The sequence below is a fragment of the Dasypus novemcinctus genome, chromosome 3, assembly GCF_030445035.2.
Source record: "Dasypus novemcinctus isolate mDasNov1 chromosome 3, mDasNov1.1.hap2, whole genome shotgun sequence".
In the NCBI taxonomy this organism is placed as follows: domain Eukaryota; kingdom Metazoa; phylum Chordata; class Mammalia; order Cingulata; family Dasypodidae; genus Dasypus; species Dasypus novemcinctus.
The window spans coordinates 132,384,049-132,405,080 of NC_080675.1; the positions used below are offsets into that span (position 1 = coordinate 132,384,049).

At 39.3% G+C, this 21,032-nt stretch overlaps 1 protein-coding gene across 2 annotated transcripts in view; it reads right to left on the bottom strand.

Moving 5' to 3' along the window:
* The window catches only part of ADAM10 (ADAM metallopeptidase domain 10), a 171,866-nt gene extending 152,266 nt beyond the window's left edge, over nt 1-19,600 (bottom strand). Inside the window, exon 1 of one of the 2 annotated variants that reach the window (XM_004452879.3) lies at nt 19,237-19,600. In XM_004452879.3, coding sequence (XP_004452936.1) covers nt 19,237-19,291 — 55 coding nt within the window. In that variant the 5' untranslated portion in view covers nt 19,292-19,600. Of the gene's footprint in view, nt 1-18,857; nt 19,214-19,236 lie in introns of those variants that run through there. The other variant, XM_071214219.1, reaches the window with a different exon arrangement.
* Between the last annotated feature and the right edge of the window lie 1,432 nt (nt 19,601-21,032).

Here is a 21,032-nt window from a genome sequence, read left to right on the forward strand (position 1 = left end):
ATATCTTCTCCCATACCCTGAATTTCATCCACTTTGGTTACCTCACCCCTCTCCCTAATCACACCTAAAACCATCTGCCTCTACCCTCCTTCCAGGAAATGTGGATATGCAAATAAAACAACTCTAACATGGGTGATGTTAGTGATGTTAATGAAAAGGAGGAGTGGGGAAGGGGTGAAGTTATGAAAAGACTTGAAAGTTTTTGAAGACCTATGGAGTTAAATTTTTGAAGAAAAGAAAAGTTGTGAAAAGTTGAACCTAAATAGAACAAATCCTAAAGTCATATTTGCAGAACAAATTGATGGTCCAGTCCCTTAGAACATCTTTCCCCACAGAGGCTAAAATTCTACTAATCCATGGCTCTTCTGGGTTAACAATCATCTGGTTTTATTTGGTTTTCAAATAATCCTCATGAGCTAGCCTTCATTCAATCACTATTGTAAATTACAAGAGTCGATTGTTTTTCTCCCAACAACAAATAAGAAGTTGAAGAGAGGAATAAAGAAGGCTGAAAGATAAATGATAGAGTAAAACTTTTTCAGAACTGCACTTGTGGGCAGGAAAGGCTTGAGCAGGACAGCAATATGGAAAGCTTATGCAGAACACTAGCAGGAGGAACCTGGGTAACCAATTAAGATAGCAAGCAATGATAACAAAAAAATAGGTAAATGGACTCATATTTGGTGATCATGGGAAAACGGTTGAGCAGGAAGTTTTAGGAACCAGTCCCTACACCAGAAAAACTATTAAACCGGCAAGAACTGTATGAATCAACTATTTTCAAACTCTGGAATCTAGGAGTACAATGTACAGCATCTATGGAAGAGTGCAAGTGGCTGGCAAATCCAGTGAATATAAGTGAACTACAATTTCCAGACAATAGTTACCATTACCTATCTCCTGCCACTGAGGCAAGGAAGAGTGAGAAAGTCAATCCTGGTCCCTGCTGCAGCTTGCTGTTTCTAAGGTAGGATATAAAAACATACTCCCTAAGATCTGGGAGCATGCAGTCCAATGGCCTGTCACTGCGCTTTGGATTAGCTATTTCTAGGGCGCCTAGCTCTAGGGGGAAACATTTGTTCCAACCCGCCCCATGCAAAAGCAGCAGAGGAGCCTTAAATACCCTTCGTCAAAACTATGGAAAACAAAGGGCTGCATTTACTGGGCAAGTACCAAATCATAAAAACACAATTTCAAAGAGACATAGGTGAAATTCCCGGAACCCTTACTGACACCTTCACCACCTCTCCAAGGCAGTGTGGAACCAGCCAGCACTCCCTTTGCAGGTCCCTGGCTTCATTCAGCTGGGACATTCCTCTCCAGCTCCCTCACATGCACCCGCACTCTCTCAAACACAAACACACACAGAGGTGGGGAGGGAAGGGGAGAGGAAGGGAGGGGGAGAGAGAGAGAGAGACAGAGAGAGAATTTGCTCCTCAGGCAAAAAGCAGCTTGAAACAGCAAAAGGAACAATTGAGCCGACAAAGGCTTACCTACTTCATAAGTCCTCCAGTGGAGCACCTGGGAGAGGAAGGTCTGTTTCCTGGGAAGGAGAAGGAGTATTCAAATTCCTATAAACAGGGGAAATACTGAGGAGACTAGCAAGCCCTAGTCCAGGACAAGACAGAGGCCCAGAAAAGGCAAAGGGAGACCCTGCACATTGTAAGGGCTGACCTTGACAGAAGAACTGAAGACTAAAGGAGAACACCAGCCAATACAAAGCCAATTTGCAAAAACTGTGAAAGGTGTTTTTGCCCTGTTTTGTTAAGTTTTGTTAACTCCTGACACTAAAGAAATCTCTGTAATATCTCTGGCTCCATACTAACACAAAAAACAACTCAAGAACTCAAATCCAGAGTTAATACATTAAAACATTAAAAGTACAATGTGCAACAAAAGATTACAAAACAAAGGAACAGGAAATGATGGCCCATCTGAAGGAAGATTAAAATCTAGAAAACAAAAATGAAGATTACCAGACTACGGACATATTGTGAAAAGGCTATTTAAAAAACAATTTTAAACATGCTTAAGGAAATGAAGGAAAAATCAGAAAAAGGACTAAAAGATACCAGGAAAGCAATCAATGAAAAATATGAGAATCTCAGTATGGAAATTTTAAAAAGTAACCAAATAGAAATACTAGAATTAAACAACACAATAACTGAAATGAAAAATTCCCAGGAGAATTTCAACAGCATACTGGAACTGGCAGACAAAAGAATCAGAGAACTCTAAGACAAAACAAATGAAATGAGTAAGGCTAAGGACCAGAAATAAAAAAGAATTAGAAAAAGCAAAAATAGCCTTAAGAGAACTGTGGGACACCATCAAGTGTACCAATACATGCATGATAGAAGTCCCAGAGGGAGAAGGAAAGAAAGCAATTGAAAGAATATTCAAATAAAAAATGACAGAAAACTCCCCAAACTTGGCAAAAGACATGAATATGCACATCCAAGAAACCTATCAAACACCAAACACGATAAATACGCCAAGACATATGGCATATGTCAACTGCAAAGAAACAAAGAGATATGAAAGTTACAAGAGAATATGTTATGAATTTTCATCAGGAACCATGAAGGCAAGGAAGCACTGAGTTAAGAGAAAACAATTTTCAACTGTGGTGGTCGGAACTGTATGTACACCACAAAATCATGTTTTTAAAGCTCATCCATTCCTATCGGTGTGAACCTACTATAAGCTGAACCTTTTGATGAACTTACTTCAGTTAAGGCAGGTCCCAGAATGTCTTACTCCTCTTACTGGGGTTATTTATAAGAAAATGAAATTCAGACAAAGAGAGAGCTAGCCACAGAAGCAAGAAGCTGAAAACAAAGAAACCTGAAAGAGAAGGGAGAGACCAGCAAACACTGCCACATGGCAGAGGAGTAAAGATCGCCAGCAGCTGGTCTTCAGGAAAATAGCATCATGCTAAAGATGCCTTGATTTGGACATTCTCAAAGCCTCAAACTGTAAGCTAATAAACTCCCACTGCTAAGATCCAACACATTTTATGGTACCTACTTTCAGCAGTCTAGCAAATTAGAACATCAACCAATAATTTTATACCCAGCAAGACTGTATTTCAAACATGAGAATGAGATTAAGACATTCTCAGATAAACAAAAGATGAGAAAGTTCACCACCACTAGACCTGCCCTACAAACTTTGCTCAAGGGAGTTCTTCAGAATGAAAGGAAAGGACACTAGACAGTGGATCAAATCAGCATAAAGAAATAAAGACCTCCAATAAAGGTAACCAATTGGTTCATTATAAATGACAGTAATATTATATTGTATTTTTTGGTATGTAACTCCTCTTACTTTTTATGGATGCTAAAATGCAAATGCATAAAAAGGAATGATAGGAAAGCGGATTTGGCTCAACTGATAGAGCATCCGCCTACCACATGGGAGGTCCAGGGTTCAAACCCAAGGCCTCCTGGTCCATGTGGTGAGCTGGCCCATGCACAGTGCTGATGCGTGCAAGGAGGGCCAAGCCACACAGGGGTGTCCCCCGTGTAGTGGAGCCCCATGGACAAGGAGTGTGCCCCACAAGGAGAGCCATCCCGTGCCAAAAAAGTGATGCTTGTCCAGGAGTGGTGTCACATACACACAGAGCTGATACAGGAAGATGATGCAACAAAAAAGAGACAACAGATTCCCAGTGCCACTGACAAGAATGCAAGTGGACACAGAAGAACACACAGCGAATGGACACAGAGAACAGACAAGTAGGGGGGGAGAGGAGAGGAATAAAATAAAAAATAAAACCTTAAAAAAAAAAAGAAATGATAAATCAAAGATTGTGTACATACAATATACAAACATATAATCTGTAACAAGCACAAAAATAAAAGATGGCAGGACAGAGGGCTATAGGAACAGTGTATGTATATGCTACAGAAGTTTCATTAGTATCAAATCAAAAATGTTTGTTATATATTTAGGCTGTTAAGTTTTAACTATACAGTAACCACAAATAAAATATACGAAAAATATATCTAGAAAGAAATGAGAAGGGACTCAAAATGATACAATACAAAAAAATCAAATAAATATGGGAGTAAGCAAGCATTAATGGAAGAATTGAGGGTCAAAAGCAGGTATAAGTCTTACAAAAACTAAAGAGCAAAATGGCAGAAGCATTATAATTTTAAGTGTAAATGGATTAAACTGCCAATCAAAAGGCAAAGATTGGCAGAATAGATTAAAAAAGCACCACCCATAAGAGTGCTCATAAGTGACTGACCCTTAAATTGAAAGACATTAGTAGGTTGAAAGGGAAAGGGTAGAAAAAATATACCATGCAAGCAGAAACCAAAAGAGAGCTGGGATATCTATACTGATATCAGATAAAAAAGACTTTAACTCAAAAACTGTTAGGACAAATAAGAAAAAAAAAAAAAAACCTGTTAGGACAGACAGTGATGGTCATTAAATGCTGGCTGATAAAGGGGTCAATTAAACTAGAGCTTAACAATCATAAATATATATACACCCAACAGCAGAGCCCTGAAAATATATGAAGCAATTATTGATAGACTTGAAGGGAGAAATAGACAGTTCAACACTAACAGTATGAGACTTTAATCGCCGTTTTCAATAACGGATAGAACATCTAGACAGAAGATCAACAGGGTAACAGAAACCTTGAACAATAACCCAAACTAAGTGCACCTAACAGACATTTTTAGAACACTTCACCAAATAGCAATAGAACATTCTTCTCAAATGCATATGGATCACTTGCCAGGAGAGACCATATCTTATGTCACAAAACAAGTCTCAATATATTAAAAAATACTGAAATACTCTATCTTCTCCAACCACAATGGAATGAAGCTAGAAACCAATGAGAGAGGGAAACATGGGAAATTCACAAATATGGGGAAATTAAACAACGTACTCTTAAACAACCAATGGGTTAAAGAAGAAATCACAAGGGAAATTACAAAATATCTTTTTTTTAGAAGGTACCAGGGATTGAACCCAGGACCTCATACATGGGAAATAAACATTCACCTACTGAGCTACATCTGCTCCCCAAGGACAGATATTTTTTCATTTGTCTGTTTTGTTTTTAGGAGGTACCAGAGATCAAACCCAGGAACTCATACATGAGAAGCAGGCACTCAACCACTTGAGGTACATCTGCTCCCCAGGAAAAATCCTGGGGCAAATGAAGACGAAAATACAACACACCAAAACTTACGGGATACAGGAAAGGCAGGGGTGATAGGGAAATCTATACCAAAAATACTTACATTAAAAAGGAAGAAAGATCTCGAATCAGAAACCTAACCTCAAACAAGAGGATCTATAAAAAAGAAGAGAAAATTAAAACCAAAGTAAAGCAAAAAGGAAATAAATATTAGAGTGGAGATAGAGAATAAAAAAATCAAGAGAAAACAAGAAAACCAAAAGTTGATTCTTTGAAAAAGTCGGTAATAATGACAAACTTGTAACTAGACTGATAAAGAATGAAAACACAACTAAAATCAGAAATCAAAAGATTTATGATAATCTATTTCCCCAATATTACATAGTTATACTCATTCATAATTTCCCTACCCATGATTCTTCTACTCCTTTTATTTGAATCTATATTTAAAATATACTCATTAAACATATCTCTCCGAGACTTAAATCTTTAAACTGCTCAAATGCATGCTGAGCCCTGAATCCCAGCAGAGTTGTGGCCAATTCCTACTATCCAGGTTCTTCTGGCTTGCCCTGGGCAAAACAATGATGATAGACAAGTCCCATCCCAAAAAACAAGGCATATCAATAACTGCAAGCAAAACAATTACTTCCATCTGCCCCTTAATATCTAAGTCCCCTCACAGCCTGAAGCTGTGACACTATCCCACATGGGAGGCCCCAGGTTCAGTTCCCAGTGCCTCCTAAAAAAAAAAATAGAAGTGCAAACAAAGAGGGGATGGGGAGAAATAAATAAATAAAAATCTTTCAAAAAACGACTGTAGACCAACCAATTATACAACCTAGATGAAATATACAAATTCCTAGGAGCACACAAACTACCTACACTGACTCAAGAAGAAATACAGACCATCTCAACAAACCAATGACTAGTAAAGAGACTGAATTGGTAATCTAAAATGTCAACAAAGAAAAGCTCATGACCAGATAGCTTCATAGAGGAGTTTTAACAAACATTCCAAGAAGAACTGACACAAATCCTGCGCAAACTCTTCTGGAAAAACTGAAGAAGAGGAAACACTTCCTAAAATTAACTATGTAATCAAAACTACCCTGATCCCAAAGCCAGATAAAGCCACGACAAAAAAAGAAAAAAAAATTATAGATCAATATCTATTCTGAACACAGATTCAAAAATCCTCAACAAAATACCAGCAATCCAAATGTAACAGCACATTTAAAGAATTATACAGCATGATGAAGTGGAATTTATCCTAGTTATGCAAAAGTGGTTCAACATAAGAAAATCAATTACTATAATACACTACATTAACCCAATGGGGGGGGTGGAATGACCAGGTCAATTGATACAGAAAAGGAATTTGACAAAATTAAATATCCATTATTTTTTTTTAATATACATTTTTTTTATTTCTCTCCCCTTCTCACCACCCCCCCCCCCAGTTATCTGCTCTCTGTGTCCAGTCACTGTGTGTTCTTCTGTGTCCGCTTATATTCTTGTCAGTGGCAATGGGAATCTGTGGCTCTCTTTGTTGTGTCATCTTGCTGCATCAGCTCTCCATGTGTGCAGCGCCACTCCTGGCCAGGCTGCACTTTTTTCACACTAGGCAGCTCTCCTTATGGGGCACACTCCTTACGTGTGGGGCTTCCCTACGAGGGGGACACCCCTGCATGGCACAGCACTCCTTGCACGCATCAGCACTGCACGTGGGCCAGCTCATCACACAGGTCAGGAAGCCCTGGTTTGAACCCCGGACCACCCATGTAGTAGGCAGCCGCTCTATCAGTTCAGTCAAATCCACTTCCCTAAGCATCCCATCTTTTTTAAAAAAACATTTAGAACACTAACAATAGAAGGAAACTTCCGCAACATGATAAAGGGCACCATGAAGAGCCACAATATCCTACTTAATGGTGAAAGACTGAAAGCTTTCCTCTAAGATAAGTAAAAAGACAAGGATGCCCACTATCACCACAGTTATTCAGTGCTGTACCGCTGTACCGTAAGTTCTACCCAGAGGAATCAGGCAAGAAAAATAAAAGGCATCCAAAGAAAAGGAAGAAGTAAAACATGCCCTATTTGGAAAAAACATGATCCTATATACAGAAAATTTTGAAAAATCCACAACAAAACTACTAGAGTAAAAATGAATCCAAGGTACAAGATCAACACCCCAAAAATCAAGTGTTTCTGTATACTACCAATGAACAATCAGAAGAAGAAATCAAGAAAAAAAATTCCATTTACAATAACTAAAACAATCAAATAACTAGCAATAAATTTAAACAAGGATTTAAAGGACTTGTATGCAAAAAACTACAAAACATTGCTAAAAGAAATCGATGGCCTATATAAATGAAAGGACATTCCCTGAGGTCTAAATATCACTAACATAGCAATTCTACCAAAATTGATTTACAGAGTCAACACAACCAAAATTCCAAAAACTTTCTTTGCAGAAATGGAAAAGTCAATCATCAAATATAAATGGAAGAGGAAGGGGCCCCAAATAGACAAGCCATCTTGGAAAAGTTGGAGAACACATGCTTCCTGATCTTAAAACTTATTACAAAGCCACAGTAACCAAACAGCATGGTGGAAACTCAAAATGGATCAAAAACCTAGCTATATGAGCCAGAACTATCAAACTTCTAGAAGAAAATGTAGAAAAGCATCTTCAGGACCTTGTGATAGGCAATGGTTTCTGAGACTTCACACCCAAAGCATGACCAAAAAAAGAAAAAATAGATACTTGAGACCTCATCAAAATAAAAAACTTTTGTGCAAGGACTTCACCATGAACGTAAAATGACAATCTACACAATAAGGAAAAAATACTTGGAAGCCACCTTTCCAATAAAGGTTCAATATTCAAAGAAATCCTTCAACTTAATAAGAAAAAGACAGCCCAATTAAAATACGGGCAAAAGACTTGAATAGAGAAGCGGATGTAGCTCAACTGATAGGGCGTTTGCCTACCATGTAGGAGGGCCAGGGTTCAGAACCCAGGGTCTCCTGGACGATGTGATGAGCTGGCCCACGTGCAGTGCTGCCATGCGCAAGGAGTAACATACCATATGGGGTGCCCCATGCGCAAGGAGTGCACCCCGCAAAGAGAGCTACCCTGTGCGAAAAAACCGCAGCCTGCCCAGGAATGGCACCACACACATGGAGAGCTGATGCAGCAAGATGACGCAAAGAGACACAGATTGCCAGTGCCACGTGACAAGAATGGAAGCAGACACAGATGAACACACAGTGAATGGACACAGAGAGCAGACAACGGGGAGGGGGGGGAAAGGGGATAAATAAATCTTAAAAAAAAAAAAAAAGGCTTGAACAGACATTTCACCAAAGATATACAAATGGCCATAAAGTCATTTGAATTGAAAAGATGCTCAACATCATTAGCCATCTGGGAAATGCAAATCTAAACCATAATGATTACAACTCAACAATAAAAAGACAACCAACCCCATTTAAAAAAAAAGGGCAAAAGACATGCATAGAAATTTGTCCAAAGAAGAAATACAAATGGCAAAAAAATAAAAAAAAACACATGAAGAAATGCTCAACATCACTAATGATTAGGGAAATGCAAATCAAAACTACACTGAGATATAATTTCACACCTATCAAGTGTTGGAAAGGATGTGGAGAGACAGGAACACTTACTCATTGTTCATGGGAATTCAGAATGGTGCAGCCACTGTGGAGGACTATTTAGCAGTTCCTAAAGAAGCTGAATATAGATGTGCTATGTAACGCTGCAATACCACGACTGGGTATATACCCAGAAGAACTGAGAGCAGGGACCTGAACAGACACCTGCACACAGATGTTCATAGCAGCATTATTCACGATTGCCAAAAGTTGGAAACAATCCAGGTGTATTAGTCAGCCAAAGGGTGCTAATGCAAAATACCAGAAATTGGTTAGTTTTTATAAAGGGTATTTATTTGGGGTAGGAGCTTACAGATGCCAGGCCATAAAGCATAAGTTACTTCCCTCACCAAAGTCTATTTGGAGCAAGATGGCTGCCGAACTCTGCAAGGGTTCAGGCTTCCTGGGTTCCTACGTTCCTGGGGCTTGCTTTTCTCCAAGTTCAAGGTTCCTTTCTTCCTAGGGCTGGCTTCTCTTTCCTCTGTGAGCTTACTTCCCGGGACTCCAGCTTAAGTCTTCAGCATCAAACTCCAACATCAAAACACCAACATCAGAAATCCTCAACTCAGGCAAGCAGACTTGGCCCAACAGATAGGGCGTCTGCCTACCACATGGGAGGTCCGCAGTTCAAACCCCAGACCTCCTTGACCTGTGTGGAGCTGGCCCATGCACAGTGTTGATGCGCTCAAGGAGTGCCGTGCCACACAGGGGTGTCCCCCACGTAGGGGAGTCCCACACACAAGGAGTGCGCCCCATAAGGAGAGCCACCCAGCACGAAGGAAGGTGCAGCCTGCCCAAGAATGGTGCCGCACACACAGAGAGGTGACACAACAAGATGATGCAACAAAAAGAAACACAGATTCCCAGTGCCACTGATAAGGATAGAAGCAGTCACAGAGGAACACACAGTGAATGGACACGGAGAGCAGACAACTGGGGGGGAAGGGAGAGAAATAAATAAAAATAAATAAATCTTAAAAAAAAGAAATCCTTAACTCTGTTGTTTGCCATGCCTTTTATCTGTGATAAAATGCCCTGATCATAACTCAATCATGCCCACATACAGATCAGATTACAAGCATAACCTAATATCTATTTTTGGAATTCATAACCCTATCAAACTGCTACACCATGTGTCCCACTTCTAGAGATATACCCGAAAGAATCAAAAGCAAGGACTTGACCTATATTTGCACAGATGTTCACAGCAACATCATTCTGCCAAAAGGTAAGAGGAACCCAAGTGTCCATCAACTGATGACTGGATAAACAAAATGTAGTATATTTAAACTATGGAATACTATTCAGCCATGAAAAGGAATAAAGTTCTAATGGTGACTTTCATGAACCTTGAAAGCATCATGTTGAACAAAATAAGCCAGACACAAAAGAATAAATATTGTATGATCTCACTGATATGAAATAAATAGAATAAGCAAATTCATAGAGTCAGAAACTAAAATACAAATTACCAAGGGGCAGGGTGGGAGTAGGGAATGGGGAGTTGATGCTTAAATTGTACAGATTTTCTATTTGGATCACTGGAAAGTTTGGGTAAAAGATGGTGGTGATGGCAGCAAAACATTTTGAATGTAATTCACAGCACTGAATTACATATTTGTATGTGGTTAAAAGGTGAATTTTTTTTAGGTTGTATATATGTTAATACAATAAAAATTTTAAATATTTATACCCATAGGACTGTGCAATCAGTGAACTCTAAAATAAACCATGGACTATAGTTTACACAATTATAAAACTGTTTTATCATCAATTACAGTCAATGTACCACACTAATGCAAGGTGTCAAAAATGTGTAGGGCAATAACTCTGTATTTTAAGTATAATTTTTCTGTAAACCTATAACTTCTCTAATAAAAAAATGGAAATAAAACCTTCAAATGTTCTCTACAGCAGGGTTTCCCAAGCTCCATACTTTGACATTATGGACTGGATAATTCTTTGTTGTGAGTTCTGTGCTATGTATTGTAGGATGTTTAAGCAGCAGCATCAAATGCCAGTAGCACCCCTCCAGTTATGATGATCAAAATGTCTCTAGACATTGCCAAATGTCTCCTGATAGGAGAAAATTGTCTTTGATTGAGAATTACTGCTCTGGGGTTTGCTCTGCACCCAAAGAAAGTGTTCATCCTCTACTAAATAGTCTACTGTTCCCAGAAACCCTAGAATTACTAGGAGATTCCTACTACTATATGGACAAAACAGAATTTTATGAGTTTCTAGTAAAACTATTTTTTCATAACATTTCTACCAAAATTAAGTTCTGGTTGCTTAATAAATTTATAAGTGTAAATGAGAACTTATCCCCAAGCTGGCAGCAACCCCCAACATAAAATTGCCCTCTCTGTTATGCCAGATTATCATACTTAACCTTTATTATTATACTTGGGGTCCTGGTGATATACTATACTAATTTCATTATAGGAATATTCCAACTTTAACAAAAATCATTATGGCATTCAGCTTCATATAATGATACTTTAATAATATAGCTGACAGCCTGAATTAAGAAGACTCTTCTTTCACAAGAACATAATTTCTGTTGAATGAAAATAGCTGTATTTCTGTTGAATGAAAATAGCTGTATTAGGTGTTTATTACACATCCTAAGGTGAACTTGGCACTATGCTAGGTCCTAAGACGTGCAGACTAAAAGAAGTTTCTACCCTCCTGACATTTCCATTCCAGTAAAGATGAGTAAATTAACTATAAGGCAGTTTGAAATTTAAAATAACAATATCTGCAAGACAGAAAAAAATACAGTATAAGGAATAACAAGTTTCCTTTTATATGATATTTCCTTTTTTCCTACCAATAAATACCTCAGTCTCTGCTCTGCATATACCTTTTAACTACACGTTAATTTTTAAAGGATAAAAGATTTCATAAATACTATAAGTTTGCAATAATAGGAATTTTTAAAAACTGAATGATTCATACTAAAAAGTGATAGTAATTGTAATGGGGCAGAAATTATGGATTCTTAAAATTCTATTTTCTAATATTTAATAATGATGTTCTAGTATTTCTCAATTTCTAAAAACATATTTTATCCATCTTAATTTTGTAACTAATAAATTCCAAATGAATATAGGCTTGGAAACAAAGAACTTTAATATTTATATATTACAGTATCTACAGCACTTTTACAAATTATCCCATTCAACTCTTAAGAAAAGAGTTAGCAAATCAATTTCCACTGACTTCGTTAAGAGTATAGAATTCTATCTATATTCTATTAAAAGCTAAATGCAAAGTTCAAAGTTCAAGTGTGTGTGTATATATGTGTGAATGTGTGTGTATCCTTTGCTAGCAGAGATATTAAAAAGAAAATTCTACAACACAAATCAAATATTCACATATGGTGCCTGAAATACAAAGATTGCGAGCTTTCCCCAACCGGTTTCTGAAACAGGATTTTCACAATTCACATATAAACAGGAATATCAAGCACATTCCTGAAGTGAAAACCAGGATTCTTTTAAGGAGACTTTTAAAAAAATTAAAAATTAGTATATCTTTAAATCTTACATCTCCCTTCCACTCCAAGTTCATCAAATTTCTAACTCCCAACTGTCTGGAGCAGGGCTTCCCAAATGACTAGCCATAGATTAAAGATCTGTACAAAGATTTAACTGTCCCCAACGAACATACCTTGCAAGTAGGATGAAATCCCAGATCCTGACATCCATCCCAACCTACAACCTTCTATCTAGACTCAAAATTTTAGATATTTTCAATTTCAAAGACTAAGGTCCTCCAAGTTTTATAAAACCACATTCAAAATACAATGGGCCCTCAATAATTTTTCACATTCAACATTCAAGTTTATCAGTTTTCTTCCACATCATCTCTTGTATTTTAATTTTTTTAAGATTTACTTTATTTATTTCTCTTCCCTTCCCTTTCCGCCACCAGTTGTCTGCTGTCTGTGTCCATTCGCTGTGTGTTCTTCCGTGTCCACTTGTATTCTTGTTAGCGGCACTGGGAAACTGCATCTCTTTTTTGTTACGTCATCTTGCTGCATCAGTTCTCCATGTGTGCAGTGCCACCCCTGGGCAGGCTGCACTTTTTTCGCACGGGGCAGCCCTCCTTACAGGGTGCACTCCTTGCATGTGGGGCTCCTCTATGTGGGAGACACCCCTGGGTGGCATGGCACTCCTTGCACACATCAGCACTGCGTGTGGGCCAGCTCATCACACAGGTCAGGAGGCCCTGGGTTTGAACCCTGGACCTCCCATGTGGTAGGTGGATGCTTTATCCATTGAACCAAAAGACGCTCTATCCGTTGAGCCAAATCTACTCTCCAGGGATTTTTAAATTATCTAATAACCTAATCCTGGTAATAAGAATCATATATGCTAGAGTTTTTATTAATGAAAATTTTAAGATTATCCATAAAGTAAAAAAGAAATTTAAAAATTTGAATAAGAGGCTGAAGTCAAAAAAGCATGTTTTTCCTTTAACTTTATTTTGTACATTTATTAATTCAAAATACAAACAATTAAAAAAGAAAAAGAAAATACATTTAAATAAAAACAAATTTCTCAATTAAACATACTGGATACATATAAAAAATGTGAATCATACAATATGTTACACAATATATTTGGTTCATAGTAACGCAATCATACAGTAGTTGTCCTTCTGTGTCAGGCTTGCTTCACTCAACATAACATCCTCCAGGTTCATCCATGTTGTCATAAGCTTTATGACTTCATTTCTTTTTACAGCTGCATAATATTCCATCATGTGAATACATAAGTTTGTTTATCCATTCATCAACTGATGGACACCTGGGTTGTTTCCAACTTTTGGCTGTCGTTAATAATACTGCTATGAACATAGGTGTGCAGATGTCTATTTGTGTCACTGCTCTTGGTTCTTCTGGGTTTATACCCAATAGTGGTATTGCAGGGTCATGTGGCAAGTCTATACTCAACTTCTTTAGGAATTGCCAAACAGCCTTCCTCAGTGGCTGGACCATTCTGCATTCCCACCAACAGTGATTAAGTGTTCCTCTCTCTCCACATTTGTAGTTCTCTTTTTTAATAGTGACCAATCTGATAGGTGTGAAATGATATCTCAATGTGGTTTTGACTTGCATTTCCCTAATCATTAGTGATGTTAAGCATTTTTTCATGAGCTTTTTGCCATTTGTATTTCTTCTTTAGACAGATATCTATTCAGGTCTTTGCCCATTTTTTAATCAGGTTGTTTGTCTTTTCATCGTCAAGTTGTAACATCTCTTTATATATCCTGGATATTAAACCTTTACCAGACAAGTGATTTTGCAAATATATTCTCCCATTGAGTCAGCTGCCTTTTCACCCTTTTGACAAAGTCCTGTGAGGAGCAAAAGTATTTCATTTTGAAGAAGTCCCATTTATCTATTTTTTCTTTTGTTGCGTGTGCTTTGGGTGTTAAGTCCAAGAAACCACCCCCTACTATTAATACAAGGTCTTGAAGATGTTCCCCTACATTTTCTTCTACTAGTTTCAGTGTCTTGGCTTTTATATTTAGTTCAAAAAAGCATTTTTAAAAGATGAAGCCATCTATGCAAGATAAAGAAGCTGAGGCAGAGAAGTGAGCATACCCATAAGGCCCAGGCAGGTAACAAAAATGAAATAGGCCACATACATATAAAACAGCTTTGACTGGTAAACACACGTCCAGTCTAAAGAGGGCAGCTACGGCCCCAATATTTAGCTCCACACAATGGGAATACAGCACAATAGTCCTGGATGTCTAAAGTCTTCCCATTATCTGATATATCCCATTAAATCCAGAAATTCATGAATTTTATTGAGAAATTTCCCATTTTTCAATGTTGATCACTAGCTGAAACTTAAAAGATACTGCCTACCAAATAAAACACATTTCTACCCTGGTTCAATCCAGAGGCCACCAGATAATGACCTTTGAGCTACTGCATAAAAACCGTGTTCAAAAAATTATGAGGGGAAGCAAATGTGGCTCAACAAGTTGGGCACCCACTTACCACATGGGAGCCTGTGGTCCTGGGGCCTCCTAAAAGAATAAGAGCAGACGCCACCTCCAGCTACAACAAGCTAGACGTGGCCTGCCACCACAACAAGCAGATGCCACAAGCTGGCAGACACCGCAGCCTACAGGGAACAGATATGGCTCAGGCTGCTGGGTACTTATCGCTCATGTGGGAGGTCCCGGGTTCAATTCCCAGTGCCTCCAGGAGAAGGCGAGTAAACAATCAGCAGAGAGACAAAAGAACCATCTGGGGGAGGAGGGAATAAAAAAGAAAAATAAAGTAAATAAATCTTTTTTTTTTTTAATTATGAGGAGGGGAGCATATGTAGCTCAATGGTTGAGTTTCTGCTTCCCATGTATGAGGTCTTGGGTTCAATCCCTGGTACCTCCTAAACAACAGGAAAAAAAGAAAAGAAAATTATGAGGGGTCAGTGAGAAAAAAGTTTAGGCTTTGAGGTCAAACTGACTTGGGTCTGAATGCCAACTTCACAACTCAGCAGTTAAATCATGGTAGGCAAATTATTTCTTCAAGCCTCAATTTCTTCATCAATATATCGTGCATCTCAGAAAAGCTGACAGTGAAACTCCTAACAATATCAGATATACAATAGGCATCACATAGAAATGTTTCCTACTCTCTCCATTCAATCATTCTAAGTCTTTAGGAGAATTTAAAGAGATCGGATAATATACATCCCTGATGGTCTTAAGTTACAAAAACAGAAATCAAAAAACAGGGGTTGGGAAGCAGATGTGGCTGGAGAAGTTGGGTGCCCACCTACCACGTGGGAGGTACTGGGTTCAGTTCCCAGTGCCTCCTAAAGACAACGAACAAGACAGCAAAGTGGTGCAGCAAGGTGACACAACAAGATGATGCAACAAGGAAAAACACAACAAGAGCACAAGCAGGGAGAAGACATGACTCAAGTGACTAGGCACCTCCCTCCTACATGGGAGGTCCCAGGTTCAGTTCCAGGTGCCTCCTAAAAAAAAAAAACAAAAAGATAAGCAGACACAGAAAGGAGACAGCGAGAACAAAAAACACGGAGGAGGGAATAAATAAAATAAGTCTTTAAAAAAAAAAAAAAAAAAAACAGGGATCGTCCCTTCTCAGCCTGAAGCCGTAAAAGTGTACATGGTTCTAAATTCCTCAACACTGAGGAATGAACAAAAATAAGGGGAAAGTGAAACCACTGACTAAAGTAGATTTATTGTTATTGTAGCTATTATGTTGTGTTAAATGAGTAATTTGTAACATTGATATAAAAAATAAATTTTAAAAATTGTTCAAAGGAAGAAAAAGATATAAAGAATTATATGTAACTAACAATCGAAACAAACTGCTGCCCAACTTGTTGGATAAATACAAGCATTTGCATATATCATAGTTTAAATTGTATTCGACATGTCTAAAATAAAATTCAGCATTTTCTTCCCTAAAAACATCAACAACAACAACGACAACAGGAAAAAAACGGGTCTGCCATACCCATTCCCTTCACCCACCACTACTCAGAGAGGTGCTACACATTTACAGAGAAGATATTATGTACAAGATAGCTTGAAATGGGTGTTAAGATGATAGAGCTAACTGGACTGCCAAGTGCAAGTTAAAAGGATGAAAAGTCAGAGGCTGTTAAAGACAAAAAGTCTTTTATTAATTTCTTAGACCTTTTTGGGCTGATAAAAGTGAGAGAACCAGTTTAAGTTTAAGCTTTATTCTTTTGGTCAAAAATCATTGGAAAACTTAGTTCTATAGTGTACATGGTACAAGCAAAGCATTTCCACCAGATTTTTAAATATAAAAAAGCATGTTATGCTCCGAAGTTCATTACATGTATGAGTTCATCAAACCAAAACATCATGGGACTGAATTAACTGCCACAGCTAAAATAGCTTTTCACTTTTCAAACTCACCTCTCTAAAAAAAAAAAAAATAACATTAACTCTCTCTCCTATACCTCTGTTAAAAACTAACATTCATAATGGATGGTAATGATGTTATAGCACAACATTGTGGATGTAATTCATACCACTGAAGCATACACTTAACGTTTTTTATATATGTTAACATGATTTTTTTTTCCAAAAAAGTCTACGTAGGGAGTCATAACTTATAGTATTGGACAACTGAGGTTCAATAAAGGTTAACATGTATCTTTAAGCAACTCCAAAAAAATAAAAAGTAAAACTCACAACATAAAAATCTTTGGGTTACACTTAATCAGAATAGTTCAACAAATTTCTAATGTCATTACAAATAATTAAAGCAAGCATTTATATATATATGAGTACATGCAAACACTTGCTAAACTCAAAATCTTACAGTACTTCCCATAAATACAACATAAGACACGTGCAAGAAAAGGACAGCATTAGGAAAATTTAAATTTTATGATTCCAAACACTTCGATCCTCCCTTCCAGTTTCCCACCCCAGTCATATAAAGAGTAAAAAGAAAGTTACTGCAGAATGGTGACTGAACTGGAAAGGGGAAAGCAACTGAAACTAATTTACACTTTAAAAATTAAATCTGTATTTCTACTACAACTTCTAACCTACACAAACATATTCAATTCTCATATGCTATTATTCATTCAATTTGAATGTAATCTATTTCACAAATCATCATTGCATTAAAATCTTAAAACTTGACAATAAATATCTCAGATTAGTAAATGATGAAAGTTTAGATTACAAATACTTTCATGTGTCCCAAAGGTAAAATCGTGATTCTAACTTTTAAATGAAAGATTTCTATTAGTACCTCTTTGATTTCATCCTTAAAAAAACAAAGGAGACTTTATATACCGCTACTAATTAGTAGTTTAAAGTGTCTCATGGGTTTGTCTTACTTTTCATTACCTCATAAAGAGGTAGTGTCTGACTCCTGTCTATAATCACAAAAAGTGAAAATATAGAAAAGTAGTTTGTTGGGAACCACTTTTAGAACATAAATACAAAGTTTAGATTTGAAAAGGCCCTTTATAGGGTGTCTAGTGCATGATTCTTTTTTTAAAACTAAACACTTGTAACTCTAAATCTAAAATGAATGAATAAGAAATGTATAAATAACATATAAACAATACAAACTACAACAGAAGTTTACCTACACAGTATCATCCTGGAACTAAGTAGACTACAGAAGTGTGCTTGGTCCTGCGGTCGTAAGTCAAAATGACAAAGAAAAGGACAGAAAATATACTATACGCAAATATTCAGTACCAAATTATCAAATTTGGTTTTAGACACTCGTCCAAAGCATTTCTGAAAGTTTTCCAAAGGCTTCTAAGCATACTTTGAGGCTTTCACATACACTTTGAGGGCAAGTCAAGCTACCTAAAATAAAGCACCTTACACACGAACAAAATGATGCAGCTAGTCCCAGGATACACTGAAAATAAAAATCGAAGTCTTCAAATCCCGAGCCATCTAGAAGTTGCATGCTTTAAGCAAAATTTAACTCCAATTTGCAAGTGGTGGGGCGTGTGCCACTGTTTTGACAATCCACTAACAACACTGTCTACTCCACCAAAGAGTTTAAGAAAACTCTTCAAATTGGGTCGCCCAGAGGCCGCCCCTCTACTCTAACAGACTCAGTTCTGCCAGTAGATCAAAGAAACGGCTTACTTTTCTCCGCACCAAATCCTTCCCCCTGGACACAAATCTTTTCACTGAACACAAACACACCTTCCCGCGATCTCTCTCGAAACACGCAGGTAGAGAGAGAGGCAAGGCATTACGGAGAACCGAAGCCACTCTTCTCAGACAAGCAGAGCAGGGTCCGTCTAGATCGCAACGCGGTAAAGAACAATACTTAGACCCAGGCACAAACATCGAAACTTCTACGCGAGGGTCTCTGTGGCGAAGCGGACTCCGGAATCCGCCACCGGGCAGGGGATGGGGGCTGGGAACGGAAGGGTGATTGCTAAGAGGGCGGCAAAGACCGCCAGTCAGCCTGGCGGTGGCTGCCTACCCCGGCGCCCGCGGAGCAGGCTGGAAAGACCGCGCCACCGGCCTGGGCTGCCCAGCTCTCGCCTGGCGACCTAGAAGTCCCGACTTTCCTTCTCTGGGAGTCGACCCCTGCCTCCTCTGCCGCCGGAGCAGTCGGGGCTGGGAAGGCCTCGCCGGAGGCTTATAGCCCCCTCGGCCCGCCACGGAAGGGAACGCGGTCGGGGCGCGGGGGACAATAGGGAGCGGGGAGCGGGGAGCGCGGCGCGCCCGAGTGGCGCCGCCGGCCGGCCGGGCTGACTGACGCGCCCGCGGCGCGTGTGGGTTCCATTCGGCCCGGCCGCCGCTCCCGCCGCGCGGTCGCCGTGGTCACGGCGCCCCAAGCTTACGGGGTCCGACCTCACCTCCCAGCCCCGCCGCCCAGGAGAGGAGCAGAATTAACACTCTCAGCAACACCATCTTCCGCTGCCACCGCCTCCTCACGGGTTAACAGCAGCACATCGATCCGGAGGAAGAAGCTGAGGGGCTTGGTCCGGAGCCTCCGCGGGAAGCCGGGACCTCCCCCGGCAGAAGAAACGGCGAAGCACCTCCCTCTCGCTCCACTTCTGGGGCCAGCAACGCTCCCAGTACCTCCAAAACAGGGACCTCCCTCCCCCTCGCCCGTTTCCTTCCTCCCTTCCCCGCTTTCCTCCGCTCGTTCCTTCCCTCTTCTCTAACCCCCTCCCCCGAGTCCCGGACCTCCGCCTCCTTCCTCGCCACGTGACGCGCGAGCGCCCAACAGGCACGCGGGGCCGCACCCCTTCCTCCCGCCCTTCCCCCTCCCCCAGGAGCCCCAGGGGCGCGCGCATGCGCACTGGAGCCGGTTCTCCGCCGGCGAGGGCCACAGCCGCTTCCTGTCCGCCGGCGGAGAGCTGGGATTGGGTTTGGGAGGCGGGGTTTTGTCTCTGGTCCCGCCCTCGGGCGGGAGCGCTCCTTCACCGTAACTCTGCTCGGCTGGGTCTTAAAGCTACCGAGTGTGGTCCTTTCGGCTAAAATGGGAGCGTGAAGATGTTAAGAGGGGCCACTTTCCGTTTCTTAACTTCGCAAGGAATGGGGATTTTTGTTTCTTCTTTTTCCGTCACTCATGGTGCACCACAGTTACCAAGTAAACAAAAGCAAATTCCTGACAGGCTGTAATTATAGCGGCGACAGACACCTGTGATGAGAACGTTAACTGTAAAGACCTTCAAGCAGCAGGAAGGAAAGACACCATGCCTTAGGCATATTTTTGTGGACTCATTCATTACAAATTGGTGTCACAGACCAAGCCTTAGCCTTTGTGTAAAGTATGCTGCTTGAACTAGAGTCTTAAATCTCCAGAAAATGTCCTCTTTTTTACTCTCGCTGTCTCCTTCCTAATGCAAAACTTCCCACGTCTTCACACCAACCTCTCTGAAGCTCATATTTGGTGTCTCAGTGACTCGCTTTGTTTCTTTAAACCTCTGTTTTATGAACTAGAACTTTTTATGGCTTTCAATTAAATGTTCACCTGTTTAACTTCCCCCTTGAGTAGGCTGAGTTAGAGGATATAACTGTTAATATTATTGATAATATTAAAATTGGAATTCCTGTACTTTCGTACCTTATATGTTATATAAATTTTACTCCCTTTAAAATAGGAATATGCTTCTTTAAATTTCAGTTTGGGAAATGAATTACTACAGTTTTGATCCAATATTAGTAAGCTCAAAAGCAGTTCCAAAGCCATCATTAATACCATTCATTTATAATGAGATGCCTGGATGGCAGAATCTCATGAATGATTTTTTTTCTTTTAAAAGATCCAATCTCAGGAGCAGGTGTAATTCAGTGGTTGAGCATCTGCTTCCCTTGTATGAGGTCTCAGGGTCAATTCCCAGTACCTCCTTAAAAAAAAATTCAATCTTAGGAAACAGTTACTTGCACCGCATATCACCTATGCTTTTGAGTATTCTATTTGGTGATGCTGTCAATAAATGACATTTTTACCATCACAGAGTGCCTGGATTCAAAGCCCAACACTACCACTTGCAAGTTGTGTGACTTTGACCAAGTTATTTCGTCTTTCTAACCTCGATTTTTTTTGTAAAATGAAAATAATAAAATATATCATGGTATTGTTTTGATGATTAGTATTTGTGAAGTAATTTTTTAAGATTTATTTTATTTCTCCCCCCCTTGT